Below are 14,060 nucleotides of genomic sequence, written 5' to 3' on the forward strand. Positions count from 1 at the left end.
TGTGGGAGGGATATCATTCCAGAGTCTGTGTTGAGTGGCACCAACTCCTCCGCAGTTTGATGGCTTCGAAGAAGTGGCATTGCCTGATGTGGAAGAGGAAGAGGAACCTCCCAGGATACCCGCAGCCTCGAAGAACAAGAGAAAAAAAGAGATTGGGGTTCAAAGTCATGATAAGGTATGCCATGTTGTTTGTTGAGGATTGTCCATTTTTCATGAACCAAGTCTTGAGTTTTCTCTCTGAATGTTTCTCTGGTATAAAATGATCCCAATTCTGGCTGATGGGGATCCATGAAGATCATAGAGCAGGAACTAAATGGAAGGCTGCTGTGGAGTATGCAGAGACCATGGGAAGAACGGGCAGTTGCTGGAGAGAGTCTAACATTCTTTCGTCAGAGGATTTATTTCCCCCCTTTTGTCTCTAACTCAGAGCTGTTTGTTTTACACGCTTGGGTCTTAACCTCTTCATTTCTCTTTAAGTGAGGAAATAGTACCAAATTTTCTCATGTTAACTATAATGTTAATAGCTAATAATTTTTGAGTTGTTTCAGAGCATTGGGCATCACTTCTAAGAACTTTACATTATTAGCTCATTTAATTCTCCCAATAATCCAATGAAGAGATGCCATTGTTTGCGTTTTACAGAAGCGGAAACTGAGGTGCAGAGGGAGGCTATTGCTAGGGTCTCATATTTAATATGTGGTAGTGCTAAGATGTGAACCCTGGTTTGTACTCTGACTCACCGCTTTCTACTGCTCTTCAAGAAGGTCTTTCTTTGATCCGTGTCTTTACTCTTTCCTAAGGAGAAACTGCTTTTTAGTGGCTGAATGATCTTGACCAAATTATTTATTCTCTGTTTGTTTCATTTTCTTCATCATAAATGGGGATAATAAAAGCACTTTTGTCTGGGGTTTATTAAGCAGAGTGCCATTGATTGAGCCTTCCATATGTACAAAGCCATCTCTCACGTGGCTTAGAAAAGAGGGGCAGAGCTCAAAGCACAGGGAGACAGAAACAGACAAATGATTAGATTATATCTCAAGATGGAACTCTCTAGTGACTTTGCCTCAGATTTTATTAAAATTTTTTTGGAACTTCTGGACAGTATTGATACATCAGTTTTGGTCATCTAGGGATTGTTTCAGGAATTCATAATAGGCTTTCATCTAGTTTGGGGCATTGATTTTCCCAGGCACTGTGAAGAGATGGCACATACAAAAAGAGAAGTGACTAGGGCAGGGTGGGACTCGTGTAGATGGCTCACAACGTGGCTCCCTCACTTGGTACCAAAAATGTTTGGCAGCTAACCAAGCCCAGGTATTTCCTAGGAGGCTGAGTGGCCAGACGGGGCCAAAGAGTGTGCGTGTGCCTGCCATGAGGGAGGTCCCGATTCCAAAGTGAAGAAGAGCAAAAGGAGAAATTGTAGCCACTGTAGCATCAAGGTGAGGCAGAAACTGGTACAGAGGGTTATCACAGCAGCCTGGTGCAACCCAGGACTTACTGTTTGGGAATTGTTTGCTACTAAAGAATTGTACTTCATTGAATTCCTAAAAAGATTTCACATATATAAATAATGTGCAGTATATACATGTATAACTGTGTGTGTGTGTAAAATAAATAGACTCTTTAAAAAAATATATATGAATGGATTTTGTTTCTTAAAGAGAATGGCTAAAGTTTTTGGAAATGGGAAAAATATAGCAAGTCAAATACTTCCCTCTTAGATTTTATTTTATTTTTTTGAATATAATAAACCTGTGTCAGGAATACAGCCCTCTAAAGGTAATGCTGGTTTCCTCAAGTGGGGTTGATTGAAAGCAAAAATACAGTGACAGCTTAGGGAATGCTTGGTGGAATCCAATACTCTCTTCTGAGCCACTTGAAATGGCTGGAGTAGGCATGCATGTTGGTTAGCAAGGCTTCTTCCTTAGGTGGGCCCCTGAGATACAGGTCAGGAAACCCTTGACCCATAAGGCCATTCCTGCAGGTCTGTGACAGCAAATCCTGTAAGAGCAAGGAGCCCCATGAGTTGGTGGGCAATAGCCCCCACCGAGAGGCCAGTCCCATGCTTGGTACGAAGGAAGCTGTGCAGCGCAAGGACGTGGTGGAGGAGGAAGCATCAGAGGAGCGAGAGAGCACTGAGGCAACCCAGAGCAGGACAGGCAGGACCTCCAGAAAGGGAGAGACCCCTGTTGCAGGTGAGTGATCTGACTGCCTATCCTAGTTTTCCAGGCCAGCCCAGCCCCCTTCTCCCTTTAGTTCTCATTCTCATATTTTTCAAGCAGGAACCTCTTTGAGCTTGGATAAATAACAGTCTTTTCAGGGGTGAACATACCACCTCTTTCACCAATAGATCAATAGGAAACGTTCTTCTGTCAAGCCTTAATTTTGCTCTCTGTGGCCTCAATCTTCTTGCAGAAGTAAATGCTATGAAGTCTCCATGATTCAGCATTCTCCTGTGTTCCCATTCCTAAAGCCCTATCCCCAAGCCCTGTGTAATTTACATTCTTAAGATTGAGCTACACTTAGCTTTGGCTGTAGGACTTTGTATGTTTGCATTAAGTGACTTTATCCTCCCTTGTTAATTTAGGATTTTATCCCAGTAGCTCACCAGAGTGACCTGTGGTAATCTGTGGTCCTTAGGTACATCTTAACCCTTAGACCCTTATTTTCCTAAGCAGGATTGGCAGCAGGGAGCACTTTCCTGTCCCCTCAAGAAGTGACTCTTACGGAGCAACTCCTCCTGGCTGAACCACCACCTTGCTCACCTGAGATTCCTCAGCTTTTTCCCAAAACTGGAGCTGTACTACACCCTGTTAGAAGAAACCAGACTGGGCCTGAGGTTGTCTCCTGTCCCAAGGCATCCTGCAAACTTCAAAAAGAGAGGGAAGGTCCTAAAGCAGTGGATGAGTCAGAGGCTTTACTTGTCCGGGATGCTTCAGAAACTGAGAAATTGCCTGGAACTGTTGAACTCTCAGCTTCTCCCCTATGTCCTGTTTCCTCAAGAACCAGAGACTTAGGGAGAAGACAGGTGTCTGGAAAATCCAATACTCAAGAAAACTTGCTGTCAGGTGGCACTGGGATGAAGAGAGCAGACAGGATGTCCCCTGCCCCTGAATCTTCATTAAGAATTGATACCTCAGAGGCTTCTCCCAGAGCCTCTAGCGGGGGTTTGGCTAAGGACAGTGGAATGCAAGGGAAGGGTCCAGAGGGGGAACAACAGCCAAAGGCCACAGAAGCTACGGTATGTGCCAACAACAGCAAGGTCAGCTCCACTGGGGAGAAGGTTGTTCTTTGGACAAGGTAGGTAGGAATGGATGGGGGGTGGTGGGGGTGGTGTGTGTATTTGGAAAGAGCATAGAATATATCCACGTGGCTCCTTAGGCACTGATCCTGTTTGGATTACAGGGAAGCTGACCGTGTGATTCTGACCATGTGCCAGGAACAAGGAGCCCAGCCACAAACCTTTAGCGTTATTTCCCAACAGCTGGGAAACAAGACCCCTACTGAGGTAAGTGGGGGAAGGACTGGCAAGGAGTGTACAAGGGTGGCCAAGTAAGAGACAGAAAGGCAGAACAAGGAGTTTTCAAATACAAGACAGGAAACGTTATTGTAAAGATCTGCCCTAAGGAAGGACTAGAAGAGATATTTAGACATACAAACCCCCAGGATTCCTTTCCCGTTTTGTTTCTGGAAGTAGTGTGAAGTAGTGTGACTGGGTAAAATAGGCTCTTAGCATGAGTCTTCTTTCTATAAGGACACAGTCTTCACAACCTTGGCAAATAAATAAATTGGTATGCAGTGCCTAATGTTGAAATGTTACTAATTTAGGAACAGTGAAGCAGCCCTCTTTTCCTCCTAGGTTTCCCACCGTTTTCGAGAACTCATGCAGCTCTTCCACACAGCCTGTGAGGCCAGTTCCGAGGATGAGGATGATGCGACGAGCACCAGCAATACAGACCAGCTTTCTGACCACGGGGACCTTCTGTCTGAGGAGGAGCTGGATGAGTGAGACTCAGGGAGTGCGTGGGTGTTATCTGCACAGGACCAAACCCAACATGGCACCCTGATGTTGGGAAGACGGTGATTGTAGTTTGTAGAACATCTGGGCCCAGTTTACAGAGCTGGAGGGGCAAGAGGCCCAAGGCCAAGGTCAGGCTGGGGGTTGGAGTAGGGCCCAGGAGCTCTCCCATCCTATGTCAGTCATGGTCTCTTATGAAAACCTTACAAACCTACCTTGTAAATAGTATTGTAGGAGTGGGACTCACCTCCTTTCTCTACCTTTTTTTTTTGTCTAATGGTACTTATTTATTGGTCTGTGATCTAATCACAGTATTTCTAAATGTAATAAATATTGATACAGTGAGCCTTGAGACACAGTTTCTCTGCCCCAAGACACTGAGCTCCTGCATCCAGCAGTTTTTATTGGCAACTAGTTCTTTTTCCTTCTTGTAACTTTAGTCTGTGAGGCTGTCACCATCCTGATAGCACTGGGCCAGTCTGCACAGCTCCTGCAGCATCTCCTCCATGTCATCCTGTTCCACTCCAGTGGCCATGAAGCTGGCCCAGCGCCGCAGGTCGAGTTTGGAGAGTTTCTTGGCCAAGCCTCCTAGAGCCCGGTGCAAGGATGAAGAGGAACAGAGGGTCCCGAACACAGGGATGCTCTCCACTGCTGTGGAGGGAAAGAAAAATGAGACCCATGAGTGGACTGTTATAGAACCTTAGGGTCACACAGATAGGGAAATCTGGGTCCTTAATAGACTTGACTATAAAGTTATCTCTGAAAGTGTTGGGTATGGTCCCCTTAGCACACCGCTACTCCAGAGGGTGAAAGAACACTTGTCTTAGGAGCCACAGGGTGAATAAAAAAGCATTTAATTGTGAATGTTTTAAGTACCCTTAACCCAGGGAGACAGTAAAATGTCTTCCATGCTTAAAATCTTGGTTTTCTTCACCTCCTGCATACCTGCTCCAGTTCGGGGACCATCCAGAATCAAGCCCTGCTTGCTGAGGCTTGAGGAGAAGAGGTGGGGGTAAGGAGGAACCACCTTGCAGGGAGTCAGCAGCAGATGGGAAGAACTGTGGGGGCAAGAGAATGGAAGTTGAATGAGCAGAAAGTCTAGGGAGGTTGGAGGTCTGGAAAGAGGACAGGAGCAAGCAGTCTACTGACCTCAGGACTCTTGGCTGCTGCTGTTGTAAATACTGGGCCAAGACTTCTTTCCCCGTGGCACACGCATGAAGTGGGGAGGGCAGAGGTGTCCCTGGGGTGAGCTGACTGCCAGAACAAAGCCAAAATCGCCTTTATTCTGTGGCAGCATGAGTAAGAAAGTAAGAATCCTTATATTCCCGAACATCAGAATCCTCAGAGGCTTTTTTTTCCCTTTTAATTGGGAGGTAGGGGAGGGAGTGCAGTTAGAATGCTGAGAGGCATTAGGGAGAAATGGACATGGAACAAAAAACCTGATGAGGGTTCCCAAGGAGTGGCAGTCCTCACCTGGTGTGGCATGCTCTGTCTATACCCCTCAGTACCACTGATTGGGCAAAGCAGCGTATTCCAGCTAGGTCCCCACATGCAGACAGAGGGGTCCATGGGGTTGCTCCCCCAAGCTGAACCAGTGTATCAGGAAGGGACTGGCCTAGAGTCAAGGGGAAGGGGATGGTTGCTCCCACTGTCACCACCTAGAGGTAAAGAAGAGCTCAGGTAAAGAAGAGCTTGTTCTCAGTTCTGACCTTCCTCCTCTCAAAGCTCCATACCTTTCTCCCAGAGAAGCTCAACATATCAGCCAGGTGAACCATGGAAACTGGAGAGGAACGCAGTCGGTAAGGAACTGTGACTGTATCTAGTGCTGTAGCCAGGATAGCACTGCAGTGGAAAGGCAGAGTGGCCTGTAAAGAGGATAATGAGAGGAGCATTTGGCTTCTTTGGCCTGGAAAAGAGAATGTAGAGGGAGAATATTAACTGCAGAGAGTTCCAGGTGCATTGGGAAGAAGCAGGGGTGTGTTGGAGTCGAGGCTGGACAAGCATTGGCCCAGTAGGATTTAAGAGGCCACTTCATAGCTGAGTCCAAGCTCAGGCTTCAAGGACAGAGCCAGTAACATGTGGGGAGTATGAGTGTGCACCCTGTGGTTAATTGTGGTCAGAAGAAGAGCGTTGGGCCTTACATCATAATGCAGGTGAGGGAAGCAGACAGGTGGCTCAGATCGCAGGCCCAGGCTTCCACTCAAGGATAAGGGGCACACAAGAGAGCTGTGAGCAGTCAGGTGCACCAGTCCGAAAGCTGTGTTTAACAGACGATAGATATTTTTCTGGGGCTCCTGGTGGAAGAAAGGAGAGTAGAAACGCTTTAGGCAGCTTTCTCATGGGGGCATTATTCCCTCATTTCCCCCTCTCCACTCTGTGGCTGTTTTCCCCCCAAGTTCCACTTACCTGAAGACTGTAGGGACCAGGGAGCAGGCCCCAGGCTATTATTCCCCGCCCTGAATACTCATCTTGTAGCAACTCAGCTGTCTTAGCGCCTACCCCAGAGAAGCCATCATGCAGGTCACACAGGATCTGGAAGCCCTGGAGAGAAGTTAAATGATGAAGGATGCTCAAGTAGGATGCGAGAGTTTCTACCTTGCTGTCCACCTTGCCACACAGCTACCTGCAGGTAGTCACACTCCTCTGTGTAGAAGTGCAGCCTGTCTTCCAGCTCTTCCAGATAGCCAGGTTCCTTCAGGACATTCTCTCCTTGGCCAAAAGCCTCCAGTCGACCTGCTTCCCTGCCACACAAACACAACCCGGGACTTAGGAATCCTTCTGCCCTCCTGGATCTCTTGTATTGGGAGAAGGTAGTGAAGGTGGCCTCAAAAGCCTTATCCCGCATTGGTGAGGACTCAAGTTTCCTGCCACACAGCCTCTGGGGTCCACATACCCATCATGGTTGTACTTGTGAATCATACAGATGCTCCGGGGATGGAGATGGACTCTGAGGAAGTCTGACCAGACTCTGATACTGCCCTCTGTGGGGATGAGTCGTTTTGGAGTTATGGCAGTGGTATGTGATGGGAGACCTGAAGAAAAAGCAAAGCAACTGTGCCTTTCTCCATGTTCCTGCCCTGCCCAGTTCCCCCAGATAGCAGTAGCTGGAGAAGTCTCACCTTTGCTACTGGGAGCGGATTTGACCCTCCAGACACCATCACTACTCAGCATTTCCTGGGAGGGGTGAGAAAAAAATCTGCATTTAGTCCCATGTAGTCTAGGAGCAAGGGCTGATCTACCCTGCCTCAGTTTCCTGGCCACACCCCACAGTCTCCTTTCTGTTCATGCAGTCACAGTGCTTAGGAAAACAAGTGTTTTTTCCCAAGATGCCATTCTATGGCATTTAAAATGATTAAAGCCCTCTTTTTCTCTTGAGTGCAAGTTTAACACAGTGGTTTTAGCAGCGAATTGAAATTTTAGGGCAGAGAACCTCACCTCTGCACTTGGAAGGTCCTGGAGATAAGGATTCTTGGGATAGGGTTCTTCTTTGTGTGTGGTGAGCTTCCCCTCCCTAAAAGAGATTGAAGATTGAGCATAGTGAGTTTCCTTCCCTAAGTGCTCCAGCTTTCTCTGCACACATCTTCCACCTCTCCATGAATGGCAAATACATACCATGCTACTGCAGCATCTAGCTGTTTGTCCCTGTAGAGTCCACCTTCCTGTTTTAGGGAGCTCAGACTGCCTGTACAGAAAGAAGGAAAAGTCAGGTCAAAATCCAAGGTGTCTCTTCCCACCCCAAGTGTTCTTTGCTTCAGTGACAACTTGCTGTCATCCCTCCAGCACTTAACTCTTCCAAGAAGCCTTGTTATATATACATGAATTGGGGGTCAGGGAGAGGGCAGGAGAGGGACCCTTCCTTAGAAGTTAGAGAATCTAGATTCGATCCTTTTATTCCAAGCTCAGTCATTATCCGTGGGACCTGGGGCAAAGTCTCCATCCAGGGGTTTTACAGGCGTGCTGCAGGTGAACATCTCACTGTCTCCAGTGGCAAGGAGATGGCTCTTGAGCGGTATAAAGTTGTGCCTTCCTGCTCCCCTGGTGTGGCAAACTGGTTTGCTCCCTATGGCTCCTCATCTCTGGTCTCAAACGGATGCTGGTTTCCACACGCGAAAGGGGAAAACTGAACATCTGCTGACCTCTGCCCCCGCCTCACCCTTCAGATCCATGAAGATGAGTCGCGGCGTGTAGGTCTCCTGGCCGTGCAGGGTCCGGCCCGTCCGGTATAGGACGTCTGGGCATAGCTCTCGCGGTGGCTCCTCGGCATCGGTCGGGCAGCCCAACGCAGCATCCTGCGGAGGCGCACAGGGGAAGACAGGGCTCAGAGGTCGGGAGAGGGGCAGGCCGAAGTCAGGGCTGGAGATCCCGAAAAGCTCCGCTGGAGCTGCCGCCGGGATGTCTCACCTGCTGGTTCCACCAGTGCGCTCCCACGAAACCGGCAAAGTGTCCCAACTGCAGGGTAAGCACCTCCCGGGCCCCGCCCGCCATACTTGCTCAGTTCTTTGGGGCTGCTCCACGCGTACCTGCCCACTCGCCCCTCCGATCGGATTGGCCCAGCAGGCTAGTGCGCAGGGCCTCACTCGCTGCTCTCCAATGGGTCCCACGCACATCCTCTCACGCAGGACAAACGATTCGTTGATTCTAGAGACTCCGCCCATAAGTCCCTCCCCTTTTCCTGGCGTGAACCAATCCTGCTTCTCCGGCCTTGGCGACGGGGGTTGGGGCCTCGCGGCGTCGCCTCTGACGCCGGAAGTCGTGGTCACTGGCGCCGTGTCCTCGGCCTGGCACGGGTGACCCCGACCCCCGCGCGCGGAGGGTGGTCCTACCCTACACCTTCTTTGCGGCTCGTTACTTTCCAGCCAAGCCGCATTCTTCTCTCGCAAGGTACCTCTGTTGCATGTACCAATAAATTGGTTTATTTTTCATTTTTTCAGAGTAGTCCATTGTATGACTATACCACAAGTTATCTATATTGTTGATGATCGGCTTTGGAACTGTTGCCAGTTTATGGCTGTTAGGTGCTGGAATTAACATACTTGTGCATGTGTATACTTACCTGTTGAGTTTATGTGTAGGAATGGAATTGTTGGGTAAGGAGGTTGGGTGCTTTGGAACTCGGTAAATAATAATATGTGTCTAAAACTGCCAGTTTACAATTCCACCAGCAGTGTATGAGTGTTCAGTTCACGTTCCATGACTGTGCCAGCACTTTTGAATTTTAGTCATTACCTCTGGTTTGTATCTTCCTAATGTACTAATGAGGTTGAGAGCACCTTTTCACACGTTTATCGGCCTTGGGATATCCTTTTTTTGTGAAGTACTTGTTGAGGTCTTTTGCCCATCTTTCTTTTGTGCTGTCTGCCTCTTACTGATTTGTAATCTGAATACAAGCCTTTTGTCAGTTATATGTGTTGAGGATATCTTCTCCCACTCTGCCTCACCTCTTCATTTTTTTTAAAAGGGTCGTTTGAAGAACAGTTTTTGTTTTGTTTTGTTTTGTTTAAAGGAACACGTCAAAGTTTTATTTACCTCATTAATTAGTGAGGGAAAGAGTAAGATGTTACAACCACTTCAAAGGAGAATTCAAAGAACACAGACTCCTAAAGGCAATTAGGAATGCTGATACGAATTTTCAAATAAACGCAAAACTGGTCATGCTCCACAAGGCAATAGCCAATTGAATTACACCAGAAAAAATTTATTTGCATTTCATAGATAAGAATCTTTTGCATTACTACGGGTTTTCTACAGCTGGGCTTTATAGACTTATTAAATAGCTCAAAGTCAATGAAAGACACAGATAACCCAGAAGAATGCACAAGTCAGGATATCCAGTAATCATTTTGACCCATTCAGAGTCTTTTACGATTTTCCCTGACACTGGAAAGAACTGTTGAAATCACACTGGTTTAAGGTCAGCAGGCCCCATAATTCTTGGGGGCCTGGTCAGGGAGGCAGCCTGGGGGATGGCCAGAGACAACTGCCGAGAGTGTAATTTGACACTTATAAGAGAATCAGCAATGACCAAGATGGATTAAAGAAACCAAAGGTGGCTTTTCCAAAGCCTCAGGAGCTAGGAAATCTGGCAAGTGGAGAGATCCACCCATGAGACTGAAAGCAGCTGGTGATGGCTTGGGAAGTTCTGTGTAAAGGAAAACACATGTTTCTCTTTGCTACTCTATCTTGCAGAGCTGAGCTTAGGACATCTGGTTGAAATACAACACCTTGATTCTTGCCTGGCAACAAAGCACAAGTAAATACAATCCCCCAGAGCAGGCCCTCTGGGAAACTTCAGGAACACATTAGGGAGGACTGTGAAGAATTCTGCCAGTTTTTCTAGCACTTCATATATTATGTAACTAATTTCCTATTAAGTGTCAGTATGCCATTGGGTTTTTTTTTTTTTTTTTTGGCTTTTTTTTTTCTTTTATCTTCATTTTATTGATATATATTTACATACCACGCAGTCATACAAAACAAATCGTACATTCGATTGTTCACAGTACCATTACATAGTTGTACATTCATCACCTAAATCAATCCCTGACACCTTCATTAGCACACACACAAAAATAACAAGAATAATAATTAAAGTGAAAAAGAGCAATTGAAGTAAAAAAGAACACTGGGTACCTTTGTCTGTTTGTTTGTTTGTTTCCTTCCCCTACTTTTTTATTCATCCATCCATAAACTAGACAAAGTGGAGTGTGGTCCTTATGGCTTTCCCAATCCCATTGTCACCCCTCATAAGCTCCATTGTTATATAATTGTCTTCGAGATTCATGGGTTCAGAGTTGTAGTTTGATAGTTTCAGGTATCCACCACCAGCTACCCCAATTCTTTAGAACCTAAAAAGGGTTGTCTAAACTGTGCGTAAGAGTGCCCACCAGAGTGACCTCTCGGCACCTTTTGGAATCTCTCTGCCACTGAAGCTTATTTCATTTCCTTTCACATCCCCCTTTTGGTCAAGAAGATGTTCTCCGTCCCACGATGCCAGGTCTACATTCCTCCCCGGGAGTCATATTCCACGTTGCCAGGGAGATTCACTCCCCTGGGTGTCTGATCCCACGTAGGGGGGAGGGCAGTGATTTCACTTTTCAAGTTGGCTTAGCTAGAGAGAGAGGGCCACATCTGAGCAACAAAGAGGCATTCGGGAGGAGGCTCTGAGGCACAATTATAGGGAGGCCTAGCCTCTCCTTTGCAGCAACAGTCTTCCCAAGGGTAAAACCTATGGTAGAGGGCTCAACCCATCAAACCACCAGTCCCCTATGTCTGTGGTCATGTTAGCAACCATCAAGGTGGGGTAGGCCAATACCCCTGCATTCTCCACAGGCTCCTCAAGGGGGCTCTACATATTTTTTTCCTTGTTTTTTTTTTTTTTTTAGATCAACTGTATGAAAAAAAAAATTAAAAAAAAAACAACAACAATAAAAGAACATTTCAAAGAGACCATAACAAGGGAGTAAGAAAAAGACAACTACCCTAAGATAACTGCTTTACTTCCAACATGTTCCTACTTTACCCCAAGAAAGTTACCTAATATAGCAACATTTCTGTGAACTTGTTCCTACTATATCCATCAGAAATTAACAGACCATAGTCATTCCTGGGCATCCCCAGAACGTTAAATAGCTTATCTGTTCTTCTTGGATTATTGTTCCCCTTTCCTTAATTGCTCTCTATTGCTAGTTCCCCTACATTCTACATTATACACCATTTGTTTTACATTTTTCAAAGTTCACATTAGTGGTAGCATATAATATTTCTCTTTTTGTGCCTGGCTTATTTCGCTCAGCATTATGTCTTCGAGGTTCATCCATGTTGTCATATGTTTCACGAGATCGTTCCTTCTTACTGCCGTGTAGTATTCCATCGTGTGTATATACCACATTTTATTTATCCACTCATCTGTTGAAGGACATTTGGGTTGTTTCCATCTCTTGGCAATTGTGAATAATGCTGCTATGAACATTGGCTTGCAGATATCTGTTCGTGTCACTGCTTTCCGATCTTCCGGGTATATACCGAGAAGTGCAATCGCTGGATCGAATGGTAACTCTATATCTAGTTTTCTAAGGAACTGCCAGACTGACTTCCAGAGTGGCTGAACCATTATACAGTCCCACCAACAATGAATAAGAGTTCCAATTTCTCCACATCCCCTCCAGCATTTTTAGTTTCCTGTTTGTTTAATGGCAGCTATCCTAATCGGTATTAGATGGTATCTCATTGTGGTCTTAATTTGCATCTCTCTAATAGCTAGTGAAGCTGAACATTTTTTCATGTGTTTCTTGGCCATTTGTATTTCCTCTTCAGAGAACTGTCTTTTCATATCTTTTGTCCATTTTATAATTGGGCTGTCTGTACTATTGTCATTGAGTTGTAGGATTTCTTTATATATGCAAGATATCAGTCTTTTGTCAGATGCATGGTTTCCCAATTTTTTTTCCCATTGAGTTGGCTGCCTCTTTACCTTTTTGACAAATTCCTTTGAGGTGCAGAAACTTCTAAGCTTGAGGAGTTCCCATTTATCTATTTTTAGTTTTGTTGCTTGTGATTTGGGTGTAAAGTCTAGGAAGTGGCCGCCTAATACAAGGTCTTGAAGATGTTTTCCTACATTATCTTCTAGGAGTTTTATGGTACTTTCTTTTATATTGAGATCTTTGGTCCATTTTGAGTTAATTTTTGTGTAGGGTGAGAGGTAGGGGTCCTCTTTCATTCTTTTTGATATGGATATCCAACTCTCCCAGCCCCATTTGTTGAAAAGACCATTATGGCTCAGTTCAGTGACTTTGGGGGCCTTATCAAAGATCAGTCGGCCATAGATCTGAGGGTCTATCTCCGAATTCTCAATTCGATTCCATTGATCTATATGTCTATCTTTGTGCCAGTACCATGCTGTTTTGACAACTGTGGCTTTATAATAAGCTTCAAAGTCAGGGAGTGTAAGTCCTCCCACTTCGTTTTTCTTTTTTAGAGTGTCTTTAGCAATTCAAGGCATCTTCCCTTTCCAAATAAATTTGATAACTAGCTTTTCCAAGTCTGCAAAGTAGGTTGTTGGAATTTTGATGGGGATTGTATTGAATCTGTAGATGAGTTTGGGTAGAATTGACATCTTAATGACATTTAGCCTTCCTATCCATGAACATGGAATATTTTTCCATCTTTTAAGGTCCCCTTCTATTTCTTTTAGTAGAGTTATGTAGTTTTCTTTGTATAGGTCTTTTACATCTTTGGTTAAGTTTATTCCTAGGTACTTGACTTTTTTAGTTGCTATTGAAAATGGTATCTTTTTCTTGAGTGTCTCTTCAGTTTGTTCATTTCTAGCATATAGAAACATTACTGACTTATGTGCATTAATCTTGTATCCTGCTACTTTGCCAAATTTGTTTATTAGCTCTAGTACCTGTATTGTCGATTTCTCAGAGTTTTCCAGATTATATCATCTGCAAACAATGACAGTTTTACTTCTTCTTTTCCAATTTGGATGCCTTTTATTTCTTTGTCTTGCCAGATTGCCCTGGCTAGCACTTCCAGCACAATGTTGAATAACAGTGGTGATAGTGGGCATCCTTGTCTTGTTCCTGATCTTAGAGGGAAGGCTTTCAGTCTCTCACCATTGAGTACTATGCTGGCTGTGGGTTTTACATATATGCTCTTTATCATATTGAGGAAGTTTCCTTCAATTCCTACCTTTTGAAGTGTTTTTATCAAAAACAGATGTTGGATTTTGTCAAATGCTTTTTCAGCATCTATTGAGATGATCAATTGATTTTTCCCTTTTGACTTGTTAATGTGTTGTAATACATTGATTGATTTTCTTATGTTGAACCATCCTTGCATGCCTGGAATGAACCCCACTTGGTCATGGTGTATGATTTTTTTAATGTGTCTTTGGATTCGATTTGCAAGTATTTTGTTGAGGATTTTTGCATCTATATTCATTAGGGAGATTGGCCGGTAGTTTTCCTTTTTTGTAGCATCTTTGCCTGGTTTTGGTATTAGATTGATGTTAGCTTCATAAAATGAGTTAGGTAGTGTTCCA

The 14,060-nt window shown here is 45.0% G+C and overlaps 2 protein-coding genes and 1 long non-coding RNA gene across 11 annotated transcripts in view; 2 read left to right on the forward strand and 1 right to left on the reverse strand.

Annotated features, from left to right (window-relative positions):
• Positions 1–4,875, forward strand: part of GON4L (gon-4 like) — a 96,535-nt gene extending 91,660 nt beyond the window's left edge. For 3 of the 7 annotated variants that reach the window (XM_037825777.1, XM_037825781.1, XM_037825782.1), the window contains 6 exons: positions 56–175; positions 1,326–1,439; positions 1,985–2,195; positions 2,679–3,300; positions 3,406–3,508; positions 3,860–4,875. In XM_037825777.1, coding sequence (XP_037681705.1) covers positions 56–175; positions 1,326–1,439; positions 1,985–2,195; positions 2,679–3,300; positions 3,406–3,508; positions 3,860–4,009 — 1,320 coding nt within the window. In that variant the 3' untranslated portion in view covers positions 4,010–4,875. The remainder of the gene's footprint in view (positions 1–55; positions 176–1,325; positions 1,440–1,984; positions 2,196–2,678; positions 3,301–3,405; positions 3,509–3,859) is intronic. The other 4 variants (XR_005215211.1, XM_037825779.1, XM_037825778.1 and 1 more) reach the window with 4 other exon arrangements.
• On the reverse strand, positions 4,284–8,575 carry MSTO1 (misato mitochondrial distribution and morphology regulator 1). 3 transcript variants are annotated; one of them, XM_037825795.1, is made up of 14 exons: positions 8,420–8,575; positions 8,172–8,307; positions 7,631–7,700; positions 7,454–7,529; positions 7,138–7,192; positions 6,912–7,050; positions 6,642–6,759; positions 6,425–6,559; positions 6,160–6,312; positions 5,752–5,883; positions 5,492–5,676; positions 5,168–5,272; positions 4,966–5,076; positions 4,284–4,696 (listed from the first exon to the last, which is right to left on the reverse strand). In XM_037825795.1, the coding sequence occupies exons 1-14, from the start codon at positions 8,501–8,503 to the stop codon at positions 4,528–4,530; spliced, it is 1,668 nt and encodes a 555-aa protein (XP_037681723.1). In that variant the 5' UTR covers positions 8,504–8,575; the 3' UTR covers positions 4,284–4,527. The 3 variants fall into 3 exon arrangements, with proteins under 3 accessions (XP_037681723.1, XP_037681722.1, XP_037681721.1); XM_037825794.1 differs by having other exon boundaries at positions 4,284–4,669; positions 4,964–5,076; positions 5,168–5,303; XM_037825793.1 differs by having other exon boundaries at positions 4,378–4,669; positions 4,964–5,076; positions 8,420–8,574.
• A 215-nt stretch (positions 8,576–8,790) lies between these two features.
• The window catches only part of LOC119526585, a 38,568-nt gene continuing 33,298 nt past the window's right edge, over positions 8,791–14,060 (forward strand). Inside the window, exon 1 of the long non-coding RNA XR_005215213.1 lies at positions 8,791–8,899. This is a non-coding gene — a long non-coding RNA (uncharacterized LOC119526585). The remainder of the gene's footprint in view (positions 8,900–14,060) is intronic.

Source organism: Choloepus didactylus, chromosome 2, assembly GCF_015220235.1.
Source record: "Choloepus didactylus isolate mChoDid1 chromosome 2, mChoDid1.pri, whole genome shotgun sequence".
NCBI lineage: Eukaryota > Metazoa > Chordata > Mammalia > Pilosa > Megalonychidae > Choloepus > Choloepus didactylus.